This window comes from Mastigoproctus giganteus, chromosome 9 (genome assembly GCF_048544385.1).
Source record: "Mastigoproctus giganteus isolate SK-2022 chromosome 9, ASM4854438v1, whole genome shotgun sequence".
In the NCBI taxonomy this organism is placed as follows: domain Eukaryota; kingdom Metazoa; phylum Arthropoda; class Arachnida; order Uropygi; family Thelyphonidae; genus Mastigoproctus; species Mastigoproctus giganteus.
The window spans coordinates 143,627,441-143,654,274 of NC_143583.1; the positions used below are offsets into that span (position 1 = coordinate 143,627,441).

At 35.9% G+C, this 26,834-nt stretch overlaps 1 protein-coding gene across 3 annotated transcripts in view; it reads left to right on the top strand.

The window, feature by feature from the left end:
* The window catches only part of LOC150080786 (pre-mRNA splicing factor cwf19l2), a 315,168-nt gene that overhangs the window by 199,343 nt on the left and 88,991 nt on the right, over nt 1-26,834 (top strand). For all 3 annotated transcript variants that reach the window (XM_090381845.1, XM_090381844.1, XM_090381843.1), the window contains exons 14-15: nt 983-1,063; nt 15,847-15,948. In XM_090381845.1, the coding sequence (XP_090237971.1) occupies nt 983-1,063; nt 15,847-15,948 (183 nt within the window). The remainder of the gene's footprint in view (nt 1-982; nt 1,064-15,846; nt 15,949-26,834) is intronic.

Below are 26,834 nucleotides of genomic sequence, written 5' to 3' on the forward strand. Positions count from 1 at the left end.
TAAAATATTAATGCGTTATTAAGTGAATTGAGATAAACAGTAAGCTGAGCTATTTTCAGGAAAGTTTTATAATCGTGAACACTTGGACACGTGCTGTTTCAGTTTAGGACTGTTACAAGTGTTTATAGGCAGCATGTGCCACTTATTGTGATTATGGATAATGTTATCATTGGAGTAATGTTATCACTTTTATATCCCAATCAGACATATACTAATACATAGAAAAAACTGTTTATTGTAATCTGGCATCGGTTTGTGTTATTGCTGCTTTTTTTTTTTTTTTTTTCTTTTTTACCCCCACCCCTCCATTAGCGCATGGTTTACACATTTGCAGTCGAAGTGATTACGTAATATCCAAATTTGTTCTTGAAATCCAACTTGTTGCGCATCTAGTTATTGCTGTTGCTTTGTACAGTTGGTTTGGTTGTTGATGCCATTACTCCATGAAATTGGCACTCCTACCAACTTAACTGTTTTTCAGTAGAGCATTAACTCTTCTAATTCTTCATTTTAATATTTTCTTTATTTATTTTTAATGATTTTTTATGGATTTCCAGGAACATCGTGAGTTTCATTTTTTAATCATAACTTTCTCAAAAAATAGCAGACTGTCAAATTAAATAATTTCATATTGTTTGATTTTAATGTTCTCTTTTTTTTCACTTATACCCTTTTATGTACATATTTTTGCTCTGCATTAATAAACAGTACTGAGCAGCTGCATCCTTGTTTCATCGGTGTTGTTATCAATTAAGCTGTGTCCCTAAGTGATCACAATAAGTGACATCCACTCTGTGTGTGTGTGTGTGTGTGTGTGTGTGTGTGTGTGTGTGTGTGTGTGTGTGTGTGTGTGTGTGTGTGTGTGTGTGTGTGTGTGTGTGTGTGTGAGAGAGAGAGAGAGAGAGAGAGCTGACAATTTTAGAAATGATTTATTATGTGCTAAAATTCCAAAAATTTACAAATAAAAAATCTATTTCATTAGAAAGCTATCTTAGAATGTGAAACAGAATGGGTAAATAACAAGAAGTTAATTGAACTCTCCAAGAAAGATGTTCGTCATTCTGTGAGTATTATATCCAAGTATACATTATTATTTGAATTTTATACATTATTATTATTTATTATTATTCACCAAGTATACATTATTATTTGAATTTTATACATTATTATTATTTATTATTATTCACCAAGTATACATTATTATTTGAATTTTTGTAATGCTGTTCAAATGAAATTCTAATACCTTATTAATGAAAGATGTTTCATTTTCTTCATACTTTAATTTATGAAGAGAAAATGAAACCAAATATCTAACCACTAACACTTTGGGTATAATAAGCTTTTTGGCTCTGGACCACAAAAAAATATCGTATGGCAGTTAAAATTAGTTTTCACTCAGAAATAAAAACATAAACACATAAAAGAACACACAGACTACTAGTCCTTTAGTGAGGCACTTGTTCATCATTTTGACTTCAGTTAATGTTTTTTGTTAACTTGAATTAAGGGCATAACAATTTTGACTGTGCAAATCAATGATTAGATTGAAAACTGCTGTTATCTATTTTGTATATAGTACCTATTTTTTATATAGTGATATGCGGATGATGTCCTCTTAATAGGCAACAAAACCACTATCGATACTTTACTGAACACGTTTAATACAACACATGAGATACTCAAATTTACCCTCGAAATAGAAACCAATAATAAAATTAATTTTCTAAACCTCACTATATACAAAATAGGTACATCTCTAGGCACAAAAATATACAGAAAGAACACACATACAAGTAAATTCTTACATTACCACTCACACCATCCTCTATACATCAAAAAAAGCAGTTCTATACAATCAGATATACAATGCTATCAAATATAGTCACACACAAACAGACCTATCCATAGAATTACAATACCTCACCAAAAAATTCATCTGTGACAGGAAATACCCATTACAACTAATAAAAGAAACTATCACCAAAGTCCATAATAATACTAATAACCCAAGCAAAATTAATAACCACATGAATAAGAATAAGATACACAAACCTCTTATCGCCCTCCCATACCATCAACAATATGCTAGACGACTTCAATAGATTTTTAAAAATACAGATATGAAATTAATATTTACATCTTATAACAAATTAAGTTCTAAATTCAATTCATACAAGACAACATATGAGTATGAGACACAAGATCATAATAACATTATATATTTAATTAGATGCCAATCAGATTGTCAAGCATGTTACATAGGCAATACAACAGCAGAATTTGGGACATCAAAAATTTCTAACATGCATGCATACTACCACTTTAATAGCTTCAAATCCAACTTAGCAAGTACAGAACTAACACAACATGTTCAATCTTATAATCATAACCCACTCATCAATTCAGCGATCACAATAGTTAAACTAAATTCCAGTTATAAAATCCTTCAAAACAAAGCCCTCGTCATTTAGTGGTTTATGTGCCACACATCACTTAACATATTAAACAAAAAGATTCCCGCCAACTTCTCCCCTATTTGGAATTTAGCACGTATTAAGTTTCCGTGTGCACTGAAATGCATTACAGGAACCCAACCTGTATATAACAAACTCGCACGCTCTCCCCTCCCCACTATAGCTATTTCAAACTCCCGAGCTCAAAAACCACTCCCGATTTCAAAAGTCACTCGTGCGCGGCTATTAGCTTTTATCTCACTTCATTTAATTTATTTTAATTAGACAACCATAGAATGGAAGGTCCACTTTCCTTTCTTAGAAAAAATTTTAAAGCCCATAACTTAGTTTTTAAATTTATAATCCCTGTAAGTTATTAGAATCTCTTAACCACTATGCGCGTGGCAAAACTTTCAACCAACTAAGCGGATTACTATGAGGTGAGTGCTGAAAAATTAAGCTAAGCTACATCCACAATCTAGTAATGTCCTTCCTTAACTATAAAGAATTAAAATTCAGCAAGCATAATCTTCAAAAAACATTACCTTTTCTTCTTGTGGAAAATACTAAACTAAATAAAATAACTTCAATATAAGCAAAGAAAATATTTTAAACTAGATAAAATAATAATAACATATGAAACTGTGAACCAAGTATACAGCTTTTATAGCACTCCCTAGAGAGTGTAATTGATGCTAAGCAATAGCCATAGCCCATGGTTCACCCATTGTGCCGATATTGCTCAGTTGTTAATTTCATGTGCCTTTCCTTTTGTGGCCTTCATTTATTTGACTGCAATTGAATAGATGCATATTTCCATTTATGCACAAAAACTGCAGTTCATTTGGACTTAGGTTTGTGTCTGGGCAGCAGATATGTTAAAGCATAGTCACAGAAGCTACAAATGCAAATACAGTCAATTCCGGTTATTTGGGACACATCAAGACTATTGCATTTTGGCCCAATTAAGCGGCTGCCCCAATTATCCGAAGTTTCACATAAAAAAGTTAAAAATACAATGGACTCCCACTTTACAATTGGTTCGCTGTAAATCAAATCATGTTACGATGGCCTCACCATAGTAAAGTACCGTTCACTATATGATGTATGTAGCAAGTGCCGGTCATTGTGATCATGTTTGTGAATTGAATTTTAATTCTATTAAACAGCAATTCTAATTAGTGAAATAAGAGAAATATTATCCACAGGCTATAAAAGTAAAGATATATTAAGCACAAATTTACCTTTTATTACCTTACCAATTAAAAAATTAAATGATACGTGAAAATCAGAAGAATATACATGATAATCGGAATAATTAATACGTACTGTAATATGTACATACTAACTAGTTGACATTTCTGTTCACTGACATTTGTGAGTGGGGGTTAAAATTTAAAACAATAAAAGGATAAGCAATCAATAACAAAGAACACGGCACACACAAATTGCAAGTAATACAATATGTGCAAGTGAGAACAGAGTAACAAGTTATGAAGCTTTAAAAATAGGAATGAAGAGAAGATTCTGAAAATTAATTTTTTTATATGATTGAAGATTCCATGGAAGTGTAAACGCATTTCACCATAATAACCCACAGAATTCCAGCTGACGGTATTATTGCAAATTTAATAAGATCGATTTTACTATCCGTTTATGATAGATTGTACTAACAGAAAAGCCTAATAAACAGGTGACTGCTAATTGTTTTTAGTTTTATGGTTGTGACCTCCAGAAATCCGACCGAACCATGTGGTATGGTCGAAGGCAGTCGTAGGGTAATCTCCAGTGCTGCGGTCTCCTGCCCTGATTAAACGGCATGTTGTCCCAATTAAGCGAAATAAACCCCGGCTATTTTCTCGATTGGGTTCTGTTTTTTAAGATTTTCCCCAAATAAATGGCTGCCCCGATTAACCGGTGACCCAAATAACTGGAATCCACTATATATATATATATACCATTAAGAAAATACAGAACGTGGAGTAAGCCAAGATGGATGCACAAGTAGCTGGCCTGGTTAACAATAACACAGCAGAAAAAGTTAAAAGTCTGGTTAACACAGCAGAAAAAGTTAATGGGAGAGTTGAGTGATGAGAAGTATTGAGCCTACAGCAGCTATAAGTGGATTTGTAATAGTATCACAGAAGGATTTAGGCTGATTACACCTGTAGCTTTAATCACTTTGCTGGGATTTCATCAATTACAGGTGACTTGTCATGTGTCAGTTCTCTTATGGCTTTTTCAACTTCTTCATTCAGTGGAACTGGTTCATGATTACACACCTGAAAATGGGATGGGAGATCATTAGTGTCAGCAGATGCTGTGAAGAGCTGCTCACAGTATTCTTTCCACTTTCCTTTAATTGTGTTCTCCCCTGTTAAAATTTCTCCCTTGGAGCCCTTAATTATATTAAGTTTTGGACGGAACTTTTGTCTTAACATCTTCTTAGTGTTGTTTATTTGTTTTAGTATTCAATTTCTTTGCACTTTTCATTGATATAATCCTATTTGTCCTGGCTTATACAACACTTGATGACTTTGCTCAGTTTCTGATACTCTTTGTTTCCTTGTACACCCGGTCTTCTGTGATCCACGGCTTCCTAATCTTTTTCCTTTCTCTAATGTATCTAATGTACATTTGCTGAATCCTTAATAATGTTTTTTTTTTTTTTTTTCGCATTTGCTCAGGCTGCATTTCTTCATTCAGTTCTAATAGAGCTTGAAAACGATTGTTTGTTTCGATTGTATAATTGTTGGGAATATTTTCTACATCCAGTCATCTAGGGAAAACGGTATTCATTATCTTTTTCATCTTCAGATTGAGATTGATGTGAAATAGCTGATGATCCTGCCACAATCTGCACCAGGAAGTATCTTTGCTGTGATAACACTGGAACGGCATCTTTGTTGAATAAGGATGTAATCAATTTGATTCCTTGTTTTATGATCAGGAGATTTCCATGTATAGTCTTCTCAGGTGTTGCTGAAAGCAGGTGTTACATATGACAAGACTGTTCAGTGACAAAATTCAATTAATCTTTCTCCCTGTTCATTTCTAGTGCCAAGACCAAACCTTTTGACATTTGTACTAGAAGAAATTGTCTTGCCCACTTTTGCATTGAAATCACCCATGCATATCAAAACATCCTTTTTTGGGACCAGGTCAAGAGTTGCTTGGAGGTTTTCATAATAAACATCCATATTTTCATCTGTGGCTGTTGTTGGTGCATATGCAACTAAAACTATGAGATTTACTGGTTAGCTCTGAAGTCTAACCATCATCATCATTCTACTATTAATAGGATTCTATCCAAGAAATGACCTTGAATGTTCCTTATTCTATATAAAACAGTGACACCATATTCTTTTACTTGGTCACTTCCAGAAAAAACAACCAGAGACCCATTTCTAGTGTTGAAATGACCTTGCCCTATCCACATGACTTCAGTTTCTCTTAAAATGTCAGTTTTGTACCTGTCCATTTCATTGATGACCATTTCCATCTTGCCTTCTTTTAAACTTTTTACATTCCATGTGGCCACATTTACCATATTTTTTCTTAAATTTAATTTTGCAGGGCACACAGTGACATCCGGGATCTGGTTTACAGCAGTCTTTGGAGTTATTTTTGTTGTGGTCTCTGCAGCATCAGATAATGTGGTGGTAAGCCATTGTCTTCCACATGGCTGATTTTGAAAGGGGCCAACTTTAATCTTAGGAAGAGTGGAATGGAGTGTTTTAGGTTTGAACATCATGGATCCTACGAGATGCTAGAGAAGAGAAAGTTGACTGCAGCAGAGCCCCCGCTTACTGCAGAAAAGCTGGTTACAACTGGGTTTCACTTGGTTAGGATGAATGGCATCACTTGCAGCCATTCATCCTCTAGACACGACAGCCATCATAGGATTGGGGATTTTTTGATGTGAAAACACCTTTGATGGCACCTACTAAATTTTTGGACTGAAGACCAGTTGGTGATGGAAATGATGCTAACTCAGTCACTATTGTTGATTCAGTAGAGTAAGTAGCAGGCTTGAGCATAAAGTGTTACATTGTTCATACTAAATATTTCAGACTGAAGTAAAACTGATTGGTAACGAAAATGCGAGGCAGAAATGATGTCACTTCCTAAATGACACTAACTCAGTCACTAACATTGATTCTATAGAGTAAGTAGTAGGTGTAAGCATAAAATGTCACACTGTTCATAACTTCGGTTCTAGCTGTCAGATTTTAAATGGTTTTGATTTTCGTCAAAGATGTTTTCACATAAAATAAAACGTCTTTTGTGCGTACAGGATACACACTTAATTTTTAAAAAATTTTTTTTTAGGTTTACTCCTCTAGGTCTTAGGTAAGGAGAGGCTATGTATGATGTACCATTACCCCCAGGACAAAGTGAGAACCAGAACTAAAAGTGATGGTGAGATGAAACTGTCCTCAAGAGCCTTGGTCCCAAGTAATACATAATTATCCCAAAAACGTAAAACCTTTAATTGGCACAAAAATCTTGACACTTGAATAAAACCAGCGACACTGTTAGATTCAGCATACAAAATACTGGTTGTCTACATGAAACCTTTACAACTTACAGTCACTGTGAAAAGGAAATGAAAATGTGTATTTTAAGGATTTGCTTTATTGGGAAGAACATATCGTTCAATTTATATTCATAAATTGAACAATACTGATTCACTGATTTTTCCAGTTCGATGTGAGGCCCCAAGTGCCAAGCAATTTTCTCTCTGTTGGATATAGCATGCTCTTTTCAAGCAGTATTATTCAGAGTGACCTAGATAGACTTCGGGGATGGTCAGAAAAGTGGCAGCTATGCTTTAATTCAGCAATAATGTATCTCACTTCATAGGGAATGAAGCAAATATAGAACTTCTGTTGTATCAAAAATTTATTGGCCTGTATACAGGAATATATAAATTAACATCTCTATCAATATGTTGCCAATAAGTAAACTGTGAGCAGACACAATTTGGCCTCAGTTGATTGATTGATTTAGTTTTTAATGGCTCATTGGCAGCTAAGGCCATAGTGCACCAAGTCAATTTGGCCTCAGTAGCCTTTGTGTTGTTAAGCCCAATACCAACAGTAACCACACTTACAACTCTATTTTCATCCAATTGCTTTTCAACATAACATTAGATTTCTTGGTCTAATACTGGATAAAAAATTAAGTTTTTTGAAACATGTTAAGCATATCCATACTACTACTACTACTACCTGTCTAAAAAAAGTAAATCGACTTAAAGTAATTTCTGCTGTGTCATGGGGTGCATTAGGAGCCATTTGCTGGAAATAATCAAAATTTACTGCAGTTACATATGGCGCCTCTGTAGCCCGGTGGGCAGGAGCAGCAGCAGTGCATAGCACACACTTCTTGATTAGACTGGGGGTTCGAGCCCGTGACCACCAAATACGGAGGATGCGGAAAGGGTAGAGAATGACCACCGCATATCCCCGAAGCAATATGGCCTTAGTTTCTAATGCTCCTAAAAACCAAACAACAACAATTACATACCTGCTGCTACACCTATACCATTCATTAATTAGATCTCAACTGTGCGGTTTTCCTGTATATGCATCAGCAAGGCAAAGCATATTAAAAATGGCTTGACCCATTTTAATACACTTCGCTCCATGAATTGCACTAGAAGGGGGTTTTTGTATATCTCCAGTTCAGAGTCTTTATATGGAAGCACACAAACCACTACACTTCCATCAGCATGCTCTGCTATTAAACTATGCAGTTAAAATCAAAAATTCCCCGCATCAACCCATTATTACTATTATGGCATTACCTGTTCACAGTAAAATGGGATAATTAGTATCAAAATAAATCATATGTCATTAAGTTATAAAGCTTAAATGCATGTTAGAGACTAAATAGGAATAATAATTTCAGATGTGTTAGTACAGCTACACTGCCATAGCAAATACCCTGGTACACATTAATAACCATATCCAGCAATGGGGAAAGAATGCACTTCCAAGTTTCGGTGTTAAGAAAATCCATGCAACTCACTTTTTTTCCATTTTTTAGTTTCACTCAAATATACCAGTGATTTCCAAGACAGGCAGTAGATGCAGCTGTAGTTCTATCAAACATTTCAATATCTCAGCAACTCTTTGGAATGCAGCACTTACAATACATAATTGTATGCCATCCTGATGGCTTTAGAGAATGTAAAATAGAATTTATACCCTAACACCATTATCTGTGCCAATTTCTTAAGCATTATATCCACTTTTCAGTGTGCACTTCCTTTTAGTCATCCTTACTACAACAAATTTAATGCGGCATCATACAAACAGGCAAAAAATAATAATAATAATCTCCTGCTGGATACCGCGACTTGCTGGAATCACAGGAAATAAACAGACTTCTGCCAAGATTGCTAGTGACATACCATTAGACATCCAATTATTTACACTAATTGCAAACACATCATACAATGTACCAGTAGGATAAAATGGCTATCCATTTGTCAAGAATACAAAAGCAATAAATTTTTCAGATTAAGAATGATCACAAGTATAGTGGCTATCAAGCCTAGGAGGGAATAGGAAGGAAGATGGTGTACTTTCTACATTATGGATTGGGCATATTCATCTAACTCATAGGTAGCTATGAGTTAGATGAGTTGCTTAACTATTCAGCAACTGTCAAATCCAACTCACAGTAAAACTTATCATTGAATGCCATTATACCTGAGCGAATAACAAATTGCTTTCTCTTCTCATCTGTTCCTCTAATCAACTAACATTACAGCAAGTTCTTGGAGACCAATGAAACATTAATGCTCCTTTCACTTTCCTAAAAATGATAAACAAATACCATCTTATCTGAATCCACCTGTTTAATATTACAAATGTTACACCCCCCCCCCCCCAAATAAGTTTGTTGTAACAGGATTTTTCTATATAGAGTAGACTATCAGAATAATGTTGTTATTCAAGATGCCCTTATTTTGATTTTTCCATTATCTAGAAAATTTTATTTTAAATATATTTAATGCAAAAATAATGAGGCTAAAAAAGAAATAGAGAGATTAAGAATGCAATTTTATTAACTGCACATAAAAAACATAAACATGTTGGCGACCCAATGTTATGCTTTGCCATTAAGACACTCCTACTTATGACCGTTCTATTTTCTATTTTAATATCAAGTTGGTCACTAAGCTTTAATGTTGTTCTTCTTTTCTTCTCTGTATAAGATTTATTAACATTAGGATTCATGGAGAGAGGTTTTTAGTTTAAAATACAGGCACTCCCCAACTTACGGAATAATCAACTTCTGTAAATTCAACTTTACGTAAGTTTTTTGCCAGCCAGTGTAAACTTTAAAAAATCGTGGAAACTTATTTTGTATTCCATAGGAATAAATGGAGATATTGTGAAAACATTGCCATGTGAAACCAATAACACATTGTTTTCTTGGTAATTCATTCCAAGACCTTGGAAGTTGAAATTTTCACTATATAACTAAGCTGTTTGTCTCTCTAAAAGGTCATTTTTATAATAGACATTGCACTACACTTTCATCGTTAACATATGTTCCGTTATAAGAATCAATTTTGAACGCCTTTATGATATTTGTTTTTTTAAAACACATTTCTGGAGGTCACTCCGAAAAAAAAACAATAAAAACAATTTTCACTTTCCAGTTTATTGGGCTTTTCTGTTAGTTCATCTAATTATAAATGGGAAGTAAAGTCAATCTTACTGCATTTGTGATAATCCCTATAAGAATTTGTGGGTTTTTACATTATTGTGGTGAAATGTGTTTCCCTTTTACTGAAATCTTCAATCGTATAAGAAACATAAATAAATTTTCAAAATCTTCTCTTCATTCCTATTTACTTATTGCAATGATGAATGGAAAGTGAGCAATGTAAAGTGCAAATGGTGGCAGTGCTAGGAAGCCAAACAAAATTGATTTAGAAATGAAGATGAAAATGATTAAGAAGTAAGAAGCAGGGTAAAGTTTGTCATCTATTGCATGGGAATTAAGTCTTGCTGCTTCAACAGTGAATGCTATTTCAAAGGACAGTGCGCATATAAAATAACATGGATCAATGCATTTAAGATCAACAGCGTACAGGTGCTAATCAGATTCAGAAGTGAGTACCCCTGAGTCTAATGGCCATTCAAGCAAAAGCAAGAAGTATTTTTAAAGATATTAAGGATAAGTACGGCGAACCCCAAGTCAAGTTCGTGGCAAGCAACAGGTGGTTTAATAGGTTCAAGCATTGCGCTAGCTTCCACAACGTTAAAGTATGCGGTGAAGTTGCCAGTGACAATTCTGCAGCAGCAGGAGAAATTTTGTGATGTGTTGAGAAAGACCCCTTCTAAATTTCCATAGCCCTCAACCTCTGCAGCACCGTACTTATCAGCTGGAGACGTTGATTCTGGCAATAATGCTTGAAAGGTAAAACTTGCTGACATTATGCCTGTCCTCCCCCCTTTTTTTGTAATTGTTCCTAAGCATGAGATAAAAAAACATTGCACAAATAATTCTATTTACAGTTTGTCAAACATTTCTTTTTGCTTCAATCAAATTCAGCAAGCATAGTTGCGAGTGCTGCATAAGCTTTTAGGGAAATTCCGACTTACGTAAGCAGAGGAGTGCCTGTAAATGTAAAACAACATATAATCCGCGATATCAGTACAGAATTCACTTTCAAAATGGTGAGCTTAAACAAATACAGTAATCAAGTGACTTGCCTTTTCTTTTTTTTTGGCACCAATCTCAATGTGCTGTTATTTCGACAGTCTACTGTATTTTGATTTTTGGTGTCAAACACATAAACTTCAAATTTCGACTAATAAAACAAAACAAATGTTGCTAAAGGGCTCTCTTGATGATGTGAATAGAACACCTGTTATTAAGTTGAATGGAGAAATGATTAGGAGTACTCGATAGCATAAATACTTAGGAATTTATTTTGATGACAGTCTTAATTTTAATTACCATGCAAAATATGTACAGTAAACCCCGGCTATTCGCGGTATCTGTATTCGCGATCGCTGATTTAATATAAAATGAAACCTAAAAAAATGTGAATTTTAAAGCTCCGTGAATATTTTTTGGCATACAAAAATGGGTGTGGCTAAAATTATCTTTCCCGATCAAAACAGTGCTCAGTGGGTGGGGGGAGAGGGGTGACAAAATCGCGAACGTGGATGTTTCTCGCTAATCCTTGTTCAGTATGTGTTATGCGCTTGCTTTTGCTTTTAATTTATATGCCTATAAATTGAATAAATTTATCAATTTATAAATTGATATGTTTACAAAAGTGATAAATATACCGTTTTGCAGTGTAAAACAGACTTTTTCGAGTGTGTTAATGGAAGAAAGTGACTTTATTGTGGACAAGTTCTTTCTAACCCGTACAAAAATATGGCTACGAATAACAAAAGAAATGTGAAAATATGAAAGAAGGTGATGACATTAGCGAATAAAATTGACTTATTAGACAAAATTTCTAATGGTGAAAGTGTTGTAGTAGTAGTAGTAGTAGTAGTGGCGGCGGCATGTGATGCAAGAAAGCAAATGTATGAGCTTATGCAGCATCAGCCAAAAAAAAAAAAAAAAATCACACCATTCCCTCCAAATGCCTGTCCAGTTCCTCCTTAAATTTATTCAACCTATCAACTTCCACAACGACAGATGGAAGTTTGTTCCAGCAATTAACCACCCGCTGGCTAAAGGCAAATTTCCGCACATCTATTCGACATCTGTCTTTTCTTAATTTGAATTTATGCCCCCTTAGGTTCGTAATCTGAACAAGTGGAAGGATCCCATCAGAATTCAGCGTGCTCAACCCATTCAAAGCCTTATATACCACAATCAGATCACCGCGCAGGTGCCTAGTCTCCAGCCACTGCAATTTGCAGAACTTAAGCCTCTCTTGGTAAGAGGATCCCTTCATTCCCCTCACCAATCTTGTTGCCCTTCTCTGTACATGCTCAAGTAAATCTACATCCTTCCTAAAATGAGGCCTCCAGACCTGTACACAGTACTCAAGGCGTGGCCTGACCATTGCCTTATACAGAGGGATAATCACCTCCTTTTCCCTGCTAGCAAAATTCCTATATATCATTGACAAAAACCCCATGACCTGCCCTGGCAGCCTGTCAACATTGCTCAGACATTGCTGGGAGTAATTGTGCAGTCAGACTTCATATCTGACTGCACAATTACTCCCAGGTCTTTTTCATTTTCTACCACCTTTAGTGTAGTACCACACAGTTGGTATGTTTCTCTGGGGTTACTTCTACCCATATGCAGTACTTTGCATTTGTCAAGGTTAAACTTCAGTTGCCACTTCTTAGCCCATCTGCCCAAATTATCTAGATCCTGTTGCAGTAGCACACTGCCATTACTGTCATTAACAACCCTGCCAGCCTTTGTATCATCTGCAAACTTCGACATTAAGCCTGATATACCTTCATCAATATCATTGATAAATATACAAAACAACAGTGGATCTAACACCGAACCCTGTGGGACTCCACTAATAACATTAGTCCAAGAAGAGCAGCGCCCATTGATTACCACCCTCTGTCTTCTCCCACTTAACCATCCTTTTATCCATTGTAGCAACTTACCCTTAATACCATTCTGCTCCAATTTGTACAATAGTCTTCCATGCGCAACAGTGTCAAAAGCTTTCCTGAAATCCAAATATATGATATCAAAATTATTTTTTGCATCCAGTTCCTTTGTAACCACATCATAATATCCTATCAAATTTGTCAGACAAGACTTTCCCTTAACAAACCCATGCTGTGTCTGAATTATTGCTGCAGCCTTGTCTAGATGATCCTGCAATGCATCTTTAACCAGCGACTCCATTATTTTACCCGGAACAGAAGTTAAACTAACTGGTCTGTAATTACTCGTGTCACCCTTCGATCCCCCTTTGTGAATTGGGGATACATTTGCACATCTCCATTCCGTGGGAACCTCCCCTGAGTCCAAGGATGCTCTCATAATTATGGCTAAGGGTTTGCTTAGTTGCTTTGCCGCCTTCTTTAATATAACTGGATAGATCCCAGTGGCAAAACATTATAAAATCAATGAGTCAACGGTACGATCAATCAAAAAATCAGAAGTAAAAATCTGCCGCAGTGTCTGTGAAAATGCGCTAATTGCTTTAAAAATTTGCTCTGTAACTCGTTATGTTAAATTAGAAAAAATGGAAAAGGCTTTAAATCTGTGGATAGAAGACCGAACTCAAAATAAAATTCCGTTAAGTTCACTATTCGTGAAAAAGCAAAACTCCTTTATCAATACTTTAGCGAAACTGGTGATAGCACTGGTGGGATAAGTTTTTTAGCTAGCAAAGACGCTGGTTTGAAAGATTTGTTTGAAATTTCTAATAAATATTACGTTTAATATTAAATTGTTTCTTATTTTCATTTCGATGCCATATGCTTGCATTTCACTGTGTACTGTCTATATACATAGTCATATTATGAAAGTACATATAATTCATACATAGACAAAATTTTAGACTAGTTTTTCTTATATATTTCATACTTTGGAACGGAACCCCTTTATTACTATGGGAGCCATAACTTAGTATTCGCGTTTTCTGTATTCGCAATATTTCTCAAGAACGTAACCCCCGCGAATAGCGGGGGTTTACTGTACTTCAGAAAATCAAAGCTATGACCTATAAAATTATTAAGATTACCACGAGTACTTTTGGTGTAAAGAAATCTTCCATTAAATTATACTACTCTTGTATATTTATACCAATTGTGTGTTATGCGGCTGGGGCCTGGGGATACAGAATCGGTAACTCCCTTGTTCAAAAATATCTTACTCAAGCACAAAGATTCTTTCTTCTCGCTGTAAGTAGAGCTTGTCGAACTGGCTCTACAGCTGCTCTCCAGGTCCTCAGTCATCGACTGCCAATCCAATATGAAGTAATGGAGACATGTAGACATTAAAATGTAGACATTAAAAGAATGAGAAATTAATGTTGTAGAGCATGGCAAAATACTTGGTCTACTTCTACCTTGGATAGGGAGACCTTTAGGTTTTTTCCTGAGGTTGCTGATTATGATAAGAAAATGGACTAGTTCAATCCTGGCTTATATGTTACGTTTCTATATACCGGTCATGGCAGTCTTAACTCTAAATTGTTCTCATTCGGATTAAGTAACACTCCTCTCTGCAGTTGTGGTGCTCAAGAAACTGTTGAGCACTTCATCTTTCATTGTCCTCTGTATGATGATTTAGACTGGACTGTCACCTTCTCACAAATGTATTCAATTGCTCTGAAATGCCAAGACTAGTTACTTGTCCTGAATATTATACTGCCTTCTCCACCTATGCGGAGAAAATGTTTAAACGGAGGAAAAGAATTCTTACTCCTGAGGTTCAGTAAAATACTAACCTAATGTTAATTGATAGAAAAATACCGCCGTCTGTTGGTTAGTTGGAAAGATTGTATTTATTTTATTTTTTTTTAACTTTAGATGGAGGGGTTTAGGGCCCTTTTTATTGTTTTGGGAACCAGAAATTGTAACTATTCTTTTGAAGTATAAATCTTTGTAACAATCAGCTGGTTGTTGGGGACTGATAACTTTCGCTTGTTTGTAGACTGTTTCCATTTTTGGATTCTCTTACCTGATGTACTAATCAGTGTGCTGGACTCTAAAGTCCAGTGTTTATTTTGTATCATTATCATTACCATTGTAAATAGCCTTTATGTGTCATCATTGTAAATAACCTTTTTGTATCATCATCATTGTAAATAACCTTTATGTATCATCATCATTGTAAATAGCCTTTATGTATCATCATCATTGTCTATAGTCTTTAAATTGTATACTATGTATACTGTTACCTTTTAGCGGTGGATAGAGGAAACCCTAGAGCCCACAAAACTTTAATAAAATACTTTGAATACTTTGTATTTGGCAATGAACAAAAATTTAAAAATGAAACAATCCAATCCAAATTTAATAACATCAGTGTATTGATGTTGTTAAATTTGCAAATACGGGACTATCTGAAGTAGCCAAATTATGATTATATAAAAAAAAAACTAGCGTCATTTTACAGAAAATCGCATTAGCACTATGATAGTTTAGCAAATATTTGTGTTCAAAACAAAAGAAAAAAAAAACTTATACAAAACCAAGATGTAGAAACATTAATTGCTCAAACCACATGCAAGCAAATCAGTTTTCAGCCATCACATGTGCTGATACTATATATGGGTTAGTCAAGTGAGCAATTAATGCAACTTATCTGTAACTGGTCACTAACCTGAAAGATATAATTAGCATGTAATTTATCTGAATGAACATATGCATTATTAAAGGATGAACTATGATTACTTTTCTTCTCTGTGTAGGTACCAAAAGGATTACCATATTTCAGTGTTGATTTTGGCTTACAAGATGGCTTTGCTCATGTTATTGAGGATGAAAAAATGTTTCCAGTATTCTTTGGAAAAGTAAGTTTATGCTTTTGGTCTGTTTAAATTCTACAAGATTAAATAATTTCTTGATGTCAATTAGTCTAGAATACATGCATACAGAAAAATCAGAAAAATCTTGTGAGTGCATAGTTCAGAGAACCTGAATTTTCAAGTTTTATAATAACAAAGTCTCCCAAAAATGTCAAACCCTGGCCATTTTCTTTGGTATGTATATTTAACTTTAACCTAAGTGTCATATAACAATAATAAGAATGATTTGTATGTTGTTTAGATTTGATATGTATTTTGTTTAGAATGTTTTTTTTTTTATTTATAAGATAAACTATAAGAAAAGAAACAACATAATTAAAATAACTGTACAGCATATGTCTTGTATTTCTAAAACTTGTATCAAGGTATCACAACATGTTGATATTAATTAATCACACGAAAATAACACTGCAGAATTTTCGTAATTCCCATTTAAAATATTAATATTCTTTTAATTTAGTAGCAGACTTTGTGGCGGACATTTGTGAATAGATGGTTAATACTTTACTTTATAGACTTCAACAAATTTCTCACACTTAGTAGCAAGATTGCTTCATTTTTTTTTTTTTGCCCTAATTACCACATCATACAGTTTTATATAATAAGCGATATATTGTGTTAAAATACACATTATGTTGTTTATTTTTGTATAATTGTACATACAAAGAAAGAGATTATCCATGTCTTGAGATATTATTTGCTGTTTAATACTTTCAATCTGCAAAAATGAGTGACATTTCTCTTTTAGTAATGCCACTCATTCATGAAACTTTGTAACATTGCTAATTACACATGAACTGCTGAGAGTGGCAGACTTAACATGCACTGTCTGAGTACAGCAAAAAAAAAGTTTCATTATAGTTGCAAAACTTTACCATGGTTGTGTGGAAATTTTTTTTTTGTGCATTTAATAAGTAATTATTTAAAGAAAAGATTAGCCACAAAAGCTACTTATTGAAAAGAAAACATTACATACAGCTATATTTGAAAACAAAAAACACAAGGAAAAAAATGCCTATTTTTCCACACATTTTAATTGTTCAAAATAAATGTGTACTTATGTGATAACATTTTTATATCTTTTGTATACCTGGATCAGCAAAGTAGTATTGAAAATGAGAGAAAAGCTGCTGAAGCAACTTTATTGTTAATCTCTACCATAAATAGCAACTTAATTTATATACATAAAATTGATTTAATTCCAACAACCTAGGTAAAATTTTATAATGCAGTTCCTGTTCTCAGCTGCTCTAAATGTCAAACTGGTCACTGATTCTGTGAGCAGCTTATTAGTATTAGTTGTGTCAAATGATGCAAGAAAGCAAGCTTATAGAGCATCAGCCAAAAAAAAAAAAAAAAAAAAAAAAAACTACCTACTTCAACCATCTACCCTCTCCAAGAATTTGCCTAATTCTTCCTTGAATTTATTCAAACTAGCCACTTACACAACAACACATGGAATTTTCAAAATGAGGCCCCCAGACCTGCATGCAGTACTCGAGGTGCAGCCTAACCATGGCTTTATACAAAGGGATCCCTGCTAGCATAGTTCTTATTGGCTGAGGGAAAACTGCTGCATGTCTGTCTTGCAACCATCCTTCCTTAATTTGGATTTGTGCATCTTCTTGTGTTTAAAATAATTAAATGCACTTGGCATAATACTTTAAGAGTTTAATATCTATATAATATTGGTGTTTAGATACACCATAGACACTCTTAAAAAACTACAAAGTAGTTGTTGTGGGCATCATTTGCTCTTTCTCATATTGTGCTCTGCCTTCACGATGAGTTGCCATGATACTGCACTACCTCAAATAAGTAACGCTTCACTAATAGAGAAGACTATTGTTACTTATTCTCAGTGAGTACCGCCACCAAGATATGTTTCAAGGCTATTGGCCTATCATCAGTGGGTGGGCAGGTACCCTAGTATTGCAGACATGACGAGGTGGGTGGGCAGGTACCCTAGTATTGCAGACATGACGAGGGTACCTGCCCACCCACTGATGATAGGCCAATAGCCTTGAAACATATCTGGGTGGTGGTACTCACTGAGAATAAGTAACAATAGTCTTCTCTATTAGTGAAGCGTTACTTATTTGAGGTAGTGCAGTATCATGGCAACTCGTCGTGAAGGCAGAGCACAATATGAGAAAAAGCAAATGATGCCCACAACAACTACTTTGTAGTTTTTTAAGAGTGTCTATGGTGTATCTAAACACCGATATTATATATCTTCTTGTGTGTAGTCTCAGCAAGAGGAAAATGCCATCAACATTTAGCTTATTCGATTCATTCAAGGCCTTAAACACACCTGAATGGGATCTCCCTGCAGGTGCCTAGTTTCCAGATGTTGCAATTTGCAGAATAAGCCTTTCTTGGTAAGAGTGTCCTTTTATTCCCTTTGACAGTCTCACTGCCCTTCTCTGCACCTGTTCTAGCAGATCTACATCCTTCCTAAAATGAGGCCCCCAGACCTGCATGCAGTACTCGAAATGCAGCCTAACCATGGCCTTATACAAAGGGATCCCTACTAACATAGTTCTTGAATTGACAAAACCTCATGAACTGTCCTGGCAGCCTCTCTGCACTACTCAGTGAACTTCATATCTGACTGCACAATTACACCCAAATCTTTTTCATTTTTGACTACTCTGAGTGTAATACCACAGTTTGTATGTTTATCTGGAATTGCTGTTACCCCTATGCAGTACCTTGTATTTGTCAATGTTAAACTTCAACTGCCATTTCTCAGCCCATCTGCCTAATTTTCCTAGACCTTGTTGCAGTAACATACCTTCATTACTTTCATTAACCACCCTTCCAACTTTTGTAGCATGTGCAGTGCAAACATAGACATTAAGTGTGATATACTTTGTTTATTTATTGATATACTTCGTTTATCTATAGTAAATTTAGAAAACAACAATGGGATATAGCACTGAACCCTGGAGACTCCACTAATAACATTAGACCACGAAGAGCAGCTCCATTGATAACTGCTCTCTGTCTTCTCCCACTCTACCATCCCTTTATCCATAGCAGTAACTTGCCCTTAATGCCACATTTCTCCAGTTTATACAGCAGTCTTTTATGTGTGACAGTATCAAAAGCCTTCCTGAAATCCAAGTATATGATATTGAAATTATTTTTTGCATTCAGTTCCTTTTTTACTGCATCATAGTATTCAATCAGTTTGGTGAGACAAGACTGCAGTTTAATTGGATTCCTGTGTAGGTTGTCCCGCATGTAAATGCAGTAAGCAAAAGTAGTTAGCACTATCTCTCTTTCAAAGTTATGTACAATTATAAATAATAAAGAACACAGTACTCATGTTTTAATGCACAGCTTGTATACCTCAAGCTTCCTGATTATGCTGGCAAATATGAAACTCTGCAATCTTTTTTACGTTGAGTAATTTAAAAAGATTTCATATACCTCCTTGAATTTTAACTTCCCTCCCCCTTTGCTGCCTCCCACAATATGATTGAATAGATCCCATCCACTCCAGGGGTCCTTTTTACATTTAGCTTCAATGATTTCTCTTCCACTTTCCTCTCAGTTATCACAAAATGATTCAGCTTCCAGCCAGAATTTAACTCACTTCTGGTATTCCCATCCCTAAAAAATTCCAATATGTACCCATTCAGTTTGTTAGCAACCCGAAGGGGGATCATTCACAATTAAACATTTACATCAAGTGGACCAATGTGATTTAACCCCTTCTTTCTACTGTTAATATAAGGAAAGAAATCTTTCTGCTTTGCAGAAACATCGCAATCTGCCTTAGTTTTCCAAACTTCCTTTGTAACTTGATTACAGACTAGTTTATATCTACCATGGGCTTCTGTATCACCTGATAATTTATATGCATCCCATGCATTTTTCTTCTCTGCCACAAGTCTCATCAGTTCATATGACAACCATGTAGATCTAAGTCTTGAACAGTACTTCTTAGTTGGTGTGAAAAATATAGTAACTTTTACAATTACTTTCCTGAATGCTCCTCATTTAGAATTTGCTGTTGGTGACATCATCAGATGGTGTCACCGTATAGGATTTAAAACTGTCAAAGACTACTATAGTCACCCTTACAAAATCAAAAGCCCTTCCCTTTGGCCTTGTCATTAGTTATGTCTTTAAGTAAATCCCACATCAGTACACTGATCACTGCCACCTAGTGGGGCTTTCACCTGAGATTCTTAATGTATGAAGAATTACTGCTGATAATAAGATCGAGTATTGTTTTCTCTTGTTTGCATCTTTATTGTGCTGCTGTATTAGCTTGCTATCTTGTGTCATTTGCCACTACTGCTAATAATAAAAATAAAAGGTGCAGTTAGCTTAGTGGTTACGATGCCAGACCACCAATATTATGAACCCAAGTTCAAATTACCGTGGGGGGGGGGAATCGTAAGGGAAAGAAAAAAGGTGAAAAAAATTGCAAAAAAAGTTGTCATTGGACCTACCTCTCCCAAGGTTGGAAGGATGACTGAGGCAGAGTGATGCCATCTGGTGTTGTTCCCATCACTACCACCCACTACTGGGTGAAGATGAGATGCAGAAATACTGGACATACTGAATCAAGTGTGGTGCAGGATAAAGTTATTCGCGTTGAGTCCTTGGCCAGGGGGAGGGGGTCAGCTCCAAAAGTTGGAGTCTCCTGTTGGTGACAGTGGTGCGAGTGGCACTGTTTCCCATATGGCTACCACAACTTAAGGGCAAGCCCATCCAGTCCAACCTACTGGAAGTGCTCCTTGTGCAACTGAACTAGTGACTACTTAGGAGGGAAGAAACCAACACATGAAGGAGCATTGAAATCAATATATTCATCATGTAGGCATACTACAAAGTAATGAAACTAGAGACAGACATGACAGTGTACAGAACAAAATTACACACAAAATGGTTGGAACGATTCCTGACTGTTCAGGTCACCGAACAGCAAATAGCAAACCAGAAATGGACCATCATCAAGAAGTACCTGATAGCTCCTGCAATTTTGGAAAAAATCAAGCAGGATGTGAGCAGACAACTACAAACAATAATGAATACAGCTATAATGGAACCAGAACTGAAGGAGGAACAACAAGAACTACAACCCAGAGCAGCCGAAGTGCAAGCAAACAAGATCGCAATATCCGGAATAAAAGAAGAGTGAAAAAAAGCACTAGCAGAATTCGAGTGAAGGGACCCCACAAAGACCCACACCATACCGAAGCAGAGACCCAACACAGACCACCTAGATACATGAATAATACCAGATTATCTCAACAACAACAAAGTAACAATAGACACCATCCATACAGTAATTTTCTGTGCCACTGTGGCAGCCACTAGGATGAATGGAAAGGAAATCAGAAAACGCAAAAAAAAAACAAGGAAGACCACCAGCCTGGGAAAGAAGGCTAGGGCAGAAGATAGAAGAGATAAAAATTAAAATAGGCCAACTGACCCAGTGCCAACAGGTTAACAGAAGTAAGAAGCTAATCAGAAAAGTGAAGGCCATCAGTCCTCAAGAAAGACAACTTCCACAGCAAACCTGGCACCTATGATCAGAGGATCGAAGAATGCCTTGACACCCACAAGCAGAAACTCCTGGCACTTAGCAAGAGACTTCACATTACAAGGAAAATGCCCAGAGGAAAACAGACAACAGGATTTTTGATGAAAACCAGAGAGCCTTCTACAGGAAGATCAGACAAGAGGAGAAGGAAGGCAACAGATCCCCTCCTCAATCAGAAGGTACATGAGGAAGTATGGGGAACCTATGGAGCAGTGAAGTTAGCCATAATGGCCATGCATCCTGGATAGATCTAGAAAGGAAGAAAACCAAGAGCATACAAGAGAGAGCAGAATGGCAGGAAGAAGTGCAACAGTCGATCAGGAAGTCCCAAAACTGATGAACACCAGGAATAGATAACATCCACAGTTACTGGTACAAGAAATTCAGCTACACACACAGGCACATAGCAGAGCAGTTCACCCAGATAATAAGGTACCCTGACACAATCTCAGAGTTTCTGACTCAAGGAATCACCTACCTGAAGGCTGGGTGATTAAGAGCCTACGCAATTACTTCAAGGAAAACACAGCACCAATCTATCAAGCCATAAGAAAGATAAACAAAATGGCACATAACACTCAATCACAACAACAAGATCACACTAACATAGACAGGAGAAATAGAGACAAAGATGGGCAAAGAAGACTCTACAATGACCACCATCAAGACTACATACATACATAAGATGGCTTCCAATTGGCTCATGAATGGAAGGCTCTTCCCTGAGACTGAAGGATTCATACTCACCCAGATAATAAGGCACCCTGACACAGTCTCAGAGTTTCTGACTCAAGGAATCACCTACCTGAAGGCTAAGGACAAAGATACCACAAACCCAGCAAAGTTCAGAAATAGTGGAAAGGCCGTACCAATCCATCAAACCACTACTTACGAAGTAAATTATCAGTGTTAAATTTTATTATATATAACTATAGAAAAGGCAAATAAATTTCAATAAAACATACATATTTACAATATTCTCATCATAATACATCCACCTACATTTTATATGAACACAAAATTTAAAAAAATATAATTATAAAGATAATAAATTATTTTCTAAATTGTTATTCAAATGAAAATTTATAGCAATTATTTAACATTCTCTCTGTGTATTATACAAGAATAATTTAGAAAAAACTGTACTATTGTTAAAATAATTTAATATGAGCTAATTAATGAGTTGAAAATTTGATACTTTGGTGGTTGAGTTGTTTGCCAAAAAGGATGTCTCGGCTGAAACCACTTCAATTGCACATTTTTAATGAGCTAAACTCATCAGAATGCATTGGTTTCAGCCGAAACATCTTTTTTGATAATTAACTAATGAGATTTTTGGGTTGTTTTTTATTAGATAACAACTGGATATTAGGCTCCATCTTAGTTGTAAGCAACTTGAGTTGGTCTTCTAAATGAATATCAGATATCTGAGTAGACTAAGGCAAGGGCTGATGTTCATAGCACTGTTCCACTGAGTTTGTGCAAAATATTATTCCTAGTTTTTATCTTTGCTGCAATATTACAAAGGTGTTGTTTATACGTCAGTGTTCGGTCTATTGTGATTCCAAGATATTTTGGACAGGGGTTGTGTTTCAGTCGTTGGCCTTTATATTCCACTTGAGGCATATAATTAGCCCTTTGATTATCCAGATGGAAGCAGCTAACTTCGGTTTTATTTAAGTTAGGTTTAAGTCGCCATGTATGAAAATATTTATTCAGGTTATGAAGATCCTTTGTGAGTACAATTTCGGCTGTTTTGAAGTCAGTAGACTGGGTAGTCAGAGCTATGTCATCTGCGTACATGAATTTCCTAGAAGCAGTTGCTCGAAGATTTGCTGTATAGATATTAAATAATGATGGAGCAAGAACTGATCCCTGTGGTAAACCATCATTTAATATATAAGGCTTACTCACTCTGCTGTTTAAATGTACTTCAAACACTCTGTTGCATAACATATTGTTAAGTAGGATCGCGAGGGAATAATCTTCAAAAATTTCAGTATCATTCCTTGTCGCCATACTGTGTCATAAGCTGATGTCAAGTCCAAAGACTACAATGGTCTTCTTCTTATCTTGAAATCTATTCTTGATGTGGCTAGTAAATGCCAGTACCTGATCACAGCAGCTTCGGCCTGGTCGGAATCTGGCTTATTCAATTGGTATGTGTTGGAAGGTTGTAGTTGAGATTCTGTTGTAAACCATTCTTTCAATTAATTTGTAGCATATATTTAAAAGTGCGATTGGGCGATAATCTTCAGGGCAAGATTCACTTTTCCCAGGCTTTAGAATGGCAACTATTTTGCTTCTCTTAAACAAAATCAGGAACCTACAAGAACATCTGCAAGATGTCATCAAAAAATTTAACTAGCCAGTCCAGAGCTCTTGGACCACAGTGTTTCAGGAACTCTGGATATATTCTGTCCACTCCGGCTGCTTTGCCTGGTTTTATTTCCTTCAGAACTGTTGAAATCTCTGCGACTAAATTTTCTTGAGAATTGGGAGGTTAGAATTCTCCAATTAGAAAACTATAAACCCAACTGCCCTTTCCAACATATCCCAGACATTCTCAATTAGATTCAGATCTGGAGAATTAGGAAGTCAGGGCAGCTGTTGGAAATCTTAGACCAAACCTCGAATTCTGCAAGGTGGATAGATGCATTGTTGTCTTTAAAGAATCCATAGCAATCCCAATAAAAATAAAGCATTGCAGGGTAAAGGTTCAGTGAAATTACCTCCAACAAACCTTCACATTGTAATGTTTCATTTTTGGTGGCTGGTGGTACCACTCCAGTCAAATCTTTCTATAAGTGCATGACTACTAAATCTCAGATTCTTCAACTCCTGCTGCATAGTTCAGTTAGAAATGGGTCTTTATGTTTTTAATTCCTGCAGTCTTATTCTTGGAATTTCTTCAGGAATTTAAAAGACCAACTTTCTGTTACATTTCTACCTTTTAGAGCTGCATTCTCCTCTTGTCTTCCATTCATTGTATACTTTCAAAATGGTTGCTTTCCCATACTAGTGATTTCCTTTGTTTTTTCAATTATGGCTCCTGCTAAATATTACCTTTCTGAAAATCAGAACGATTACCTGTCTCAGAAAGATTACCCATGACCAGATTGACTAAGAAGCCATAGGAGAGCATACAGTATTTATCTGAAATGAAGAACTTTTGATTATACCATGTGACAATTTATTTTTGTATACTCGTGTTTAATTATCATCTGATGCCAGTTGCGAAAAGTTTATAATTTTTTGACAAGTGAGTATATTACTTGGTACTATCACATTGCTACGCTTAAAATAATAGATTTTAAGTGTAGTAATGTGGTGTGCCCAGTTTTTAAACTAGTCTGTATTAAAAAACTATTGAATGGTATACAAAATACACCGCCAGTTTTTTTTCCCTTATATATGTAATTTTATGTATATATCATAACATCCTGTCTTCTCCATTGCTAATAATTGGATGTCTCTATACATTAAAAAAGTTTTCCTCCTAGTGATATTTATTCAAGCCAATGGGAGAAGAGGGCGGGACAATTACATCACTACAAATGCACAGATAAATAATTACATTGTTGTCTTCCATTGAAAGACAACTGCCTCCATAACGTTCGCCAACCTCGTGCACATGCTTCACTCTGTTATACATGACGACGCATGGCATCATTTGATGTTCCATTGTAATGTCAGCTTATGAAGGAACCCGATATAGTTTGTATATTTGTAAAAAGTTTACTATTTTGTAAATATTTTAAATATTTATATAGTTTGTAAATATTTTAGTCCTGTTCTTTTGGATGCAACAATACTCCTGCATTATGGAACCCGAATCAAAAGGCCTTTTCCTAAGTGACCTATGTAAACACAGGTAAATAATTACATAGTGATATTTATTCCACCTTGAGAATGCCGTGTGGTGGGGTAGTCAATGGGAGAAGAGGGATGTGAGTCACGTGGTATGAGTGGGTGGGGCAATTACTTCACTATAAATGCACAGGTAAATAATTACATTGGTTAGTTCCTGATTAGATATTGATCATAGTGGCATAGTGTTTGGGTAAGGTGACACCTGTTGTTTCCCACAACTGTGCCATCATACTCTTGTGATGAATGTAGAACCTCTATAAAAGCCAGAAAAGTGTTGTATGTAGTTTAGTGTTAATTGTTTGATGGCTTTAGTGTTCAGTTCTGTTGTTTGTGCTGGCTTCTTGGCTGCAGGGCCTATAGTGGAATTCCACATTGCCTGCCACCACCACCACTGGTGGTGGTGGCAGGCAATACTCTCTGTGGTGAGTCATACTCTCCACAGTACTCTGGCTGGTCTCCATCAGGGGTCACCTGAGTTTCCTAACGGAGAACAAAAGAGAAAAAAAAAAAAAAGCACGAGTGAGGGAGATAGCTAAAGGATGGGAGTAAAAAGGGGAAAGAAGAACATCAGTGCATTTCGACAGGTGTGTCTTTTACGTAGAAAAGATTTGACTTACTCTGTCATACCTCTATTTTATGTAGAAAAGCAGGTGCGGTGAGAAAAGTGAGTAAACCCCCCTAGTTATTATTATTATTACTCTTATATTATTTCTCCCTCATGACAGGTATTGCTACCAAGTACACAAGGTGGTTGTTATGTCTGGTGGTACTGCTAGTCGAGGAACTCTGATTATTCTACAGGTGTTCGGGGTTGCAACTTCCTGAAGTTTCTTGTAGGTGTTCTCTGGAAGGCCTATTGCCTGCTAATCTGTTATGTAGGCTCTTTGGCACCATACTGGTGATTGACAAGATGATTGGGGTGATCATTACTTTTTGCATGTGCCACATCCCTTTGATCTAAAAAAATGTGCAACTTGTGAAATGTTTGCCGAGTGCAGAGAGTGTGTCTAGAAATTAGTCAATTCAGCGTTCTGATGGGCATCTATGAGAGCTTGAGGTATAGGGTAGATGCCCTTGAAGAAATTAATATGAGGGGCCTGTCACTCTCTCAGCTGCCCAACTCAATGACAGACCTCACTCTTGTGCATCTTCAAGGGAGAATGTGCTGGTCCCACAGAAATAAATATTGTTGGTGACTATTGTCAGGGAGGCAGGTAATATATTGTGTAAAAAGGATAGGTGGAATAGGACCAGGGTATGTTTGCCAGGGGCAAAAGTTGACAATGTTGTAGAGCAGATATCATCTTTTAAGTGTACAAAGGGTGATATTGTTGTTCATGTTGGCATTACATTAAGAGTAGGAGATCTGCAGATTTCCTTAACATGTACAGGTCAGTGTTGAAAAAAAGTCGTGAATTAGGGTTAAATTTGA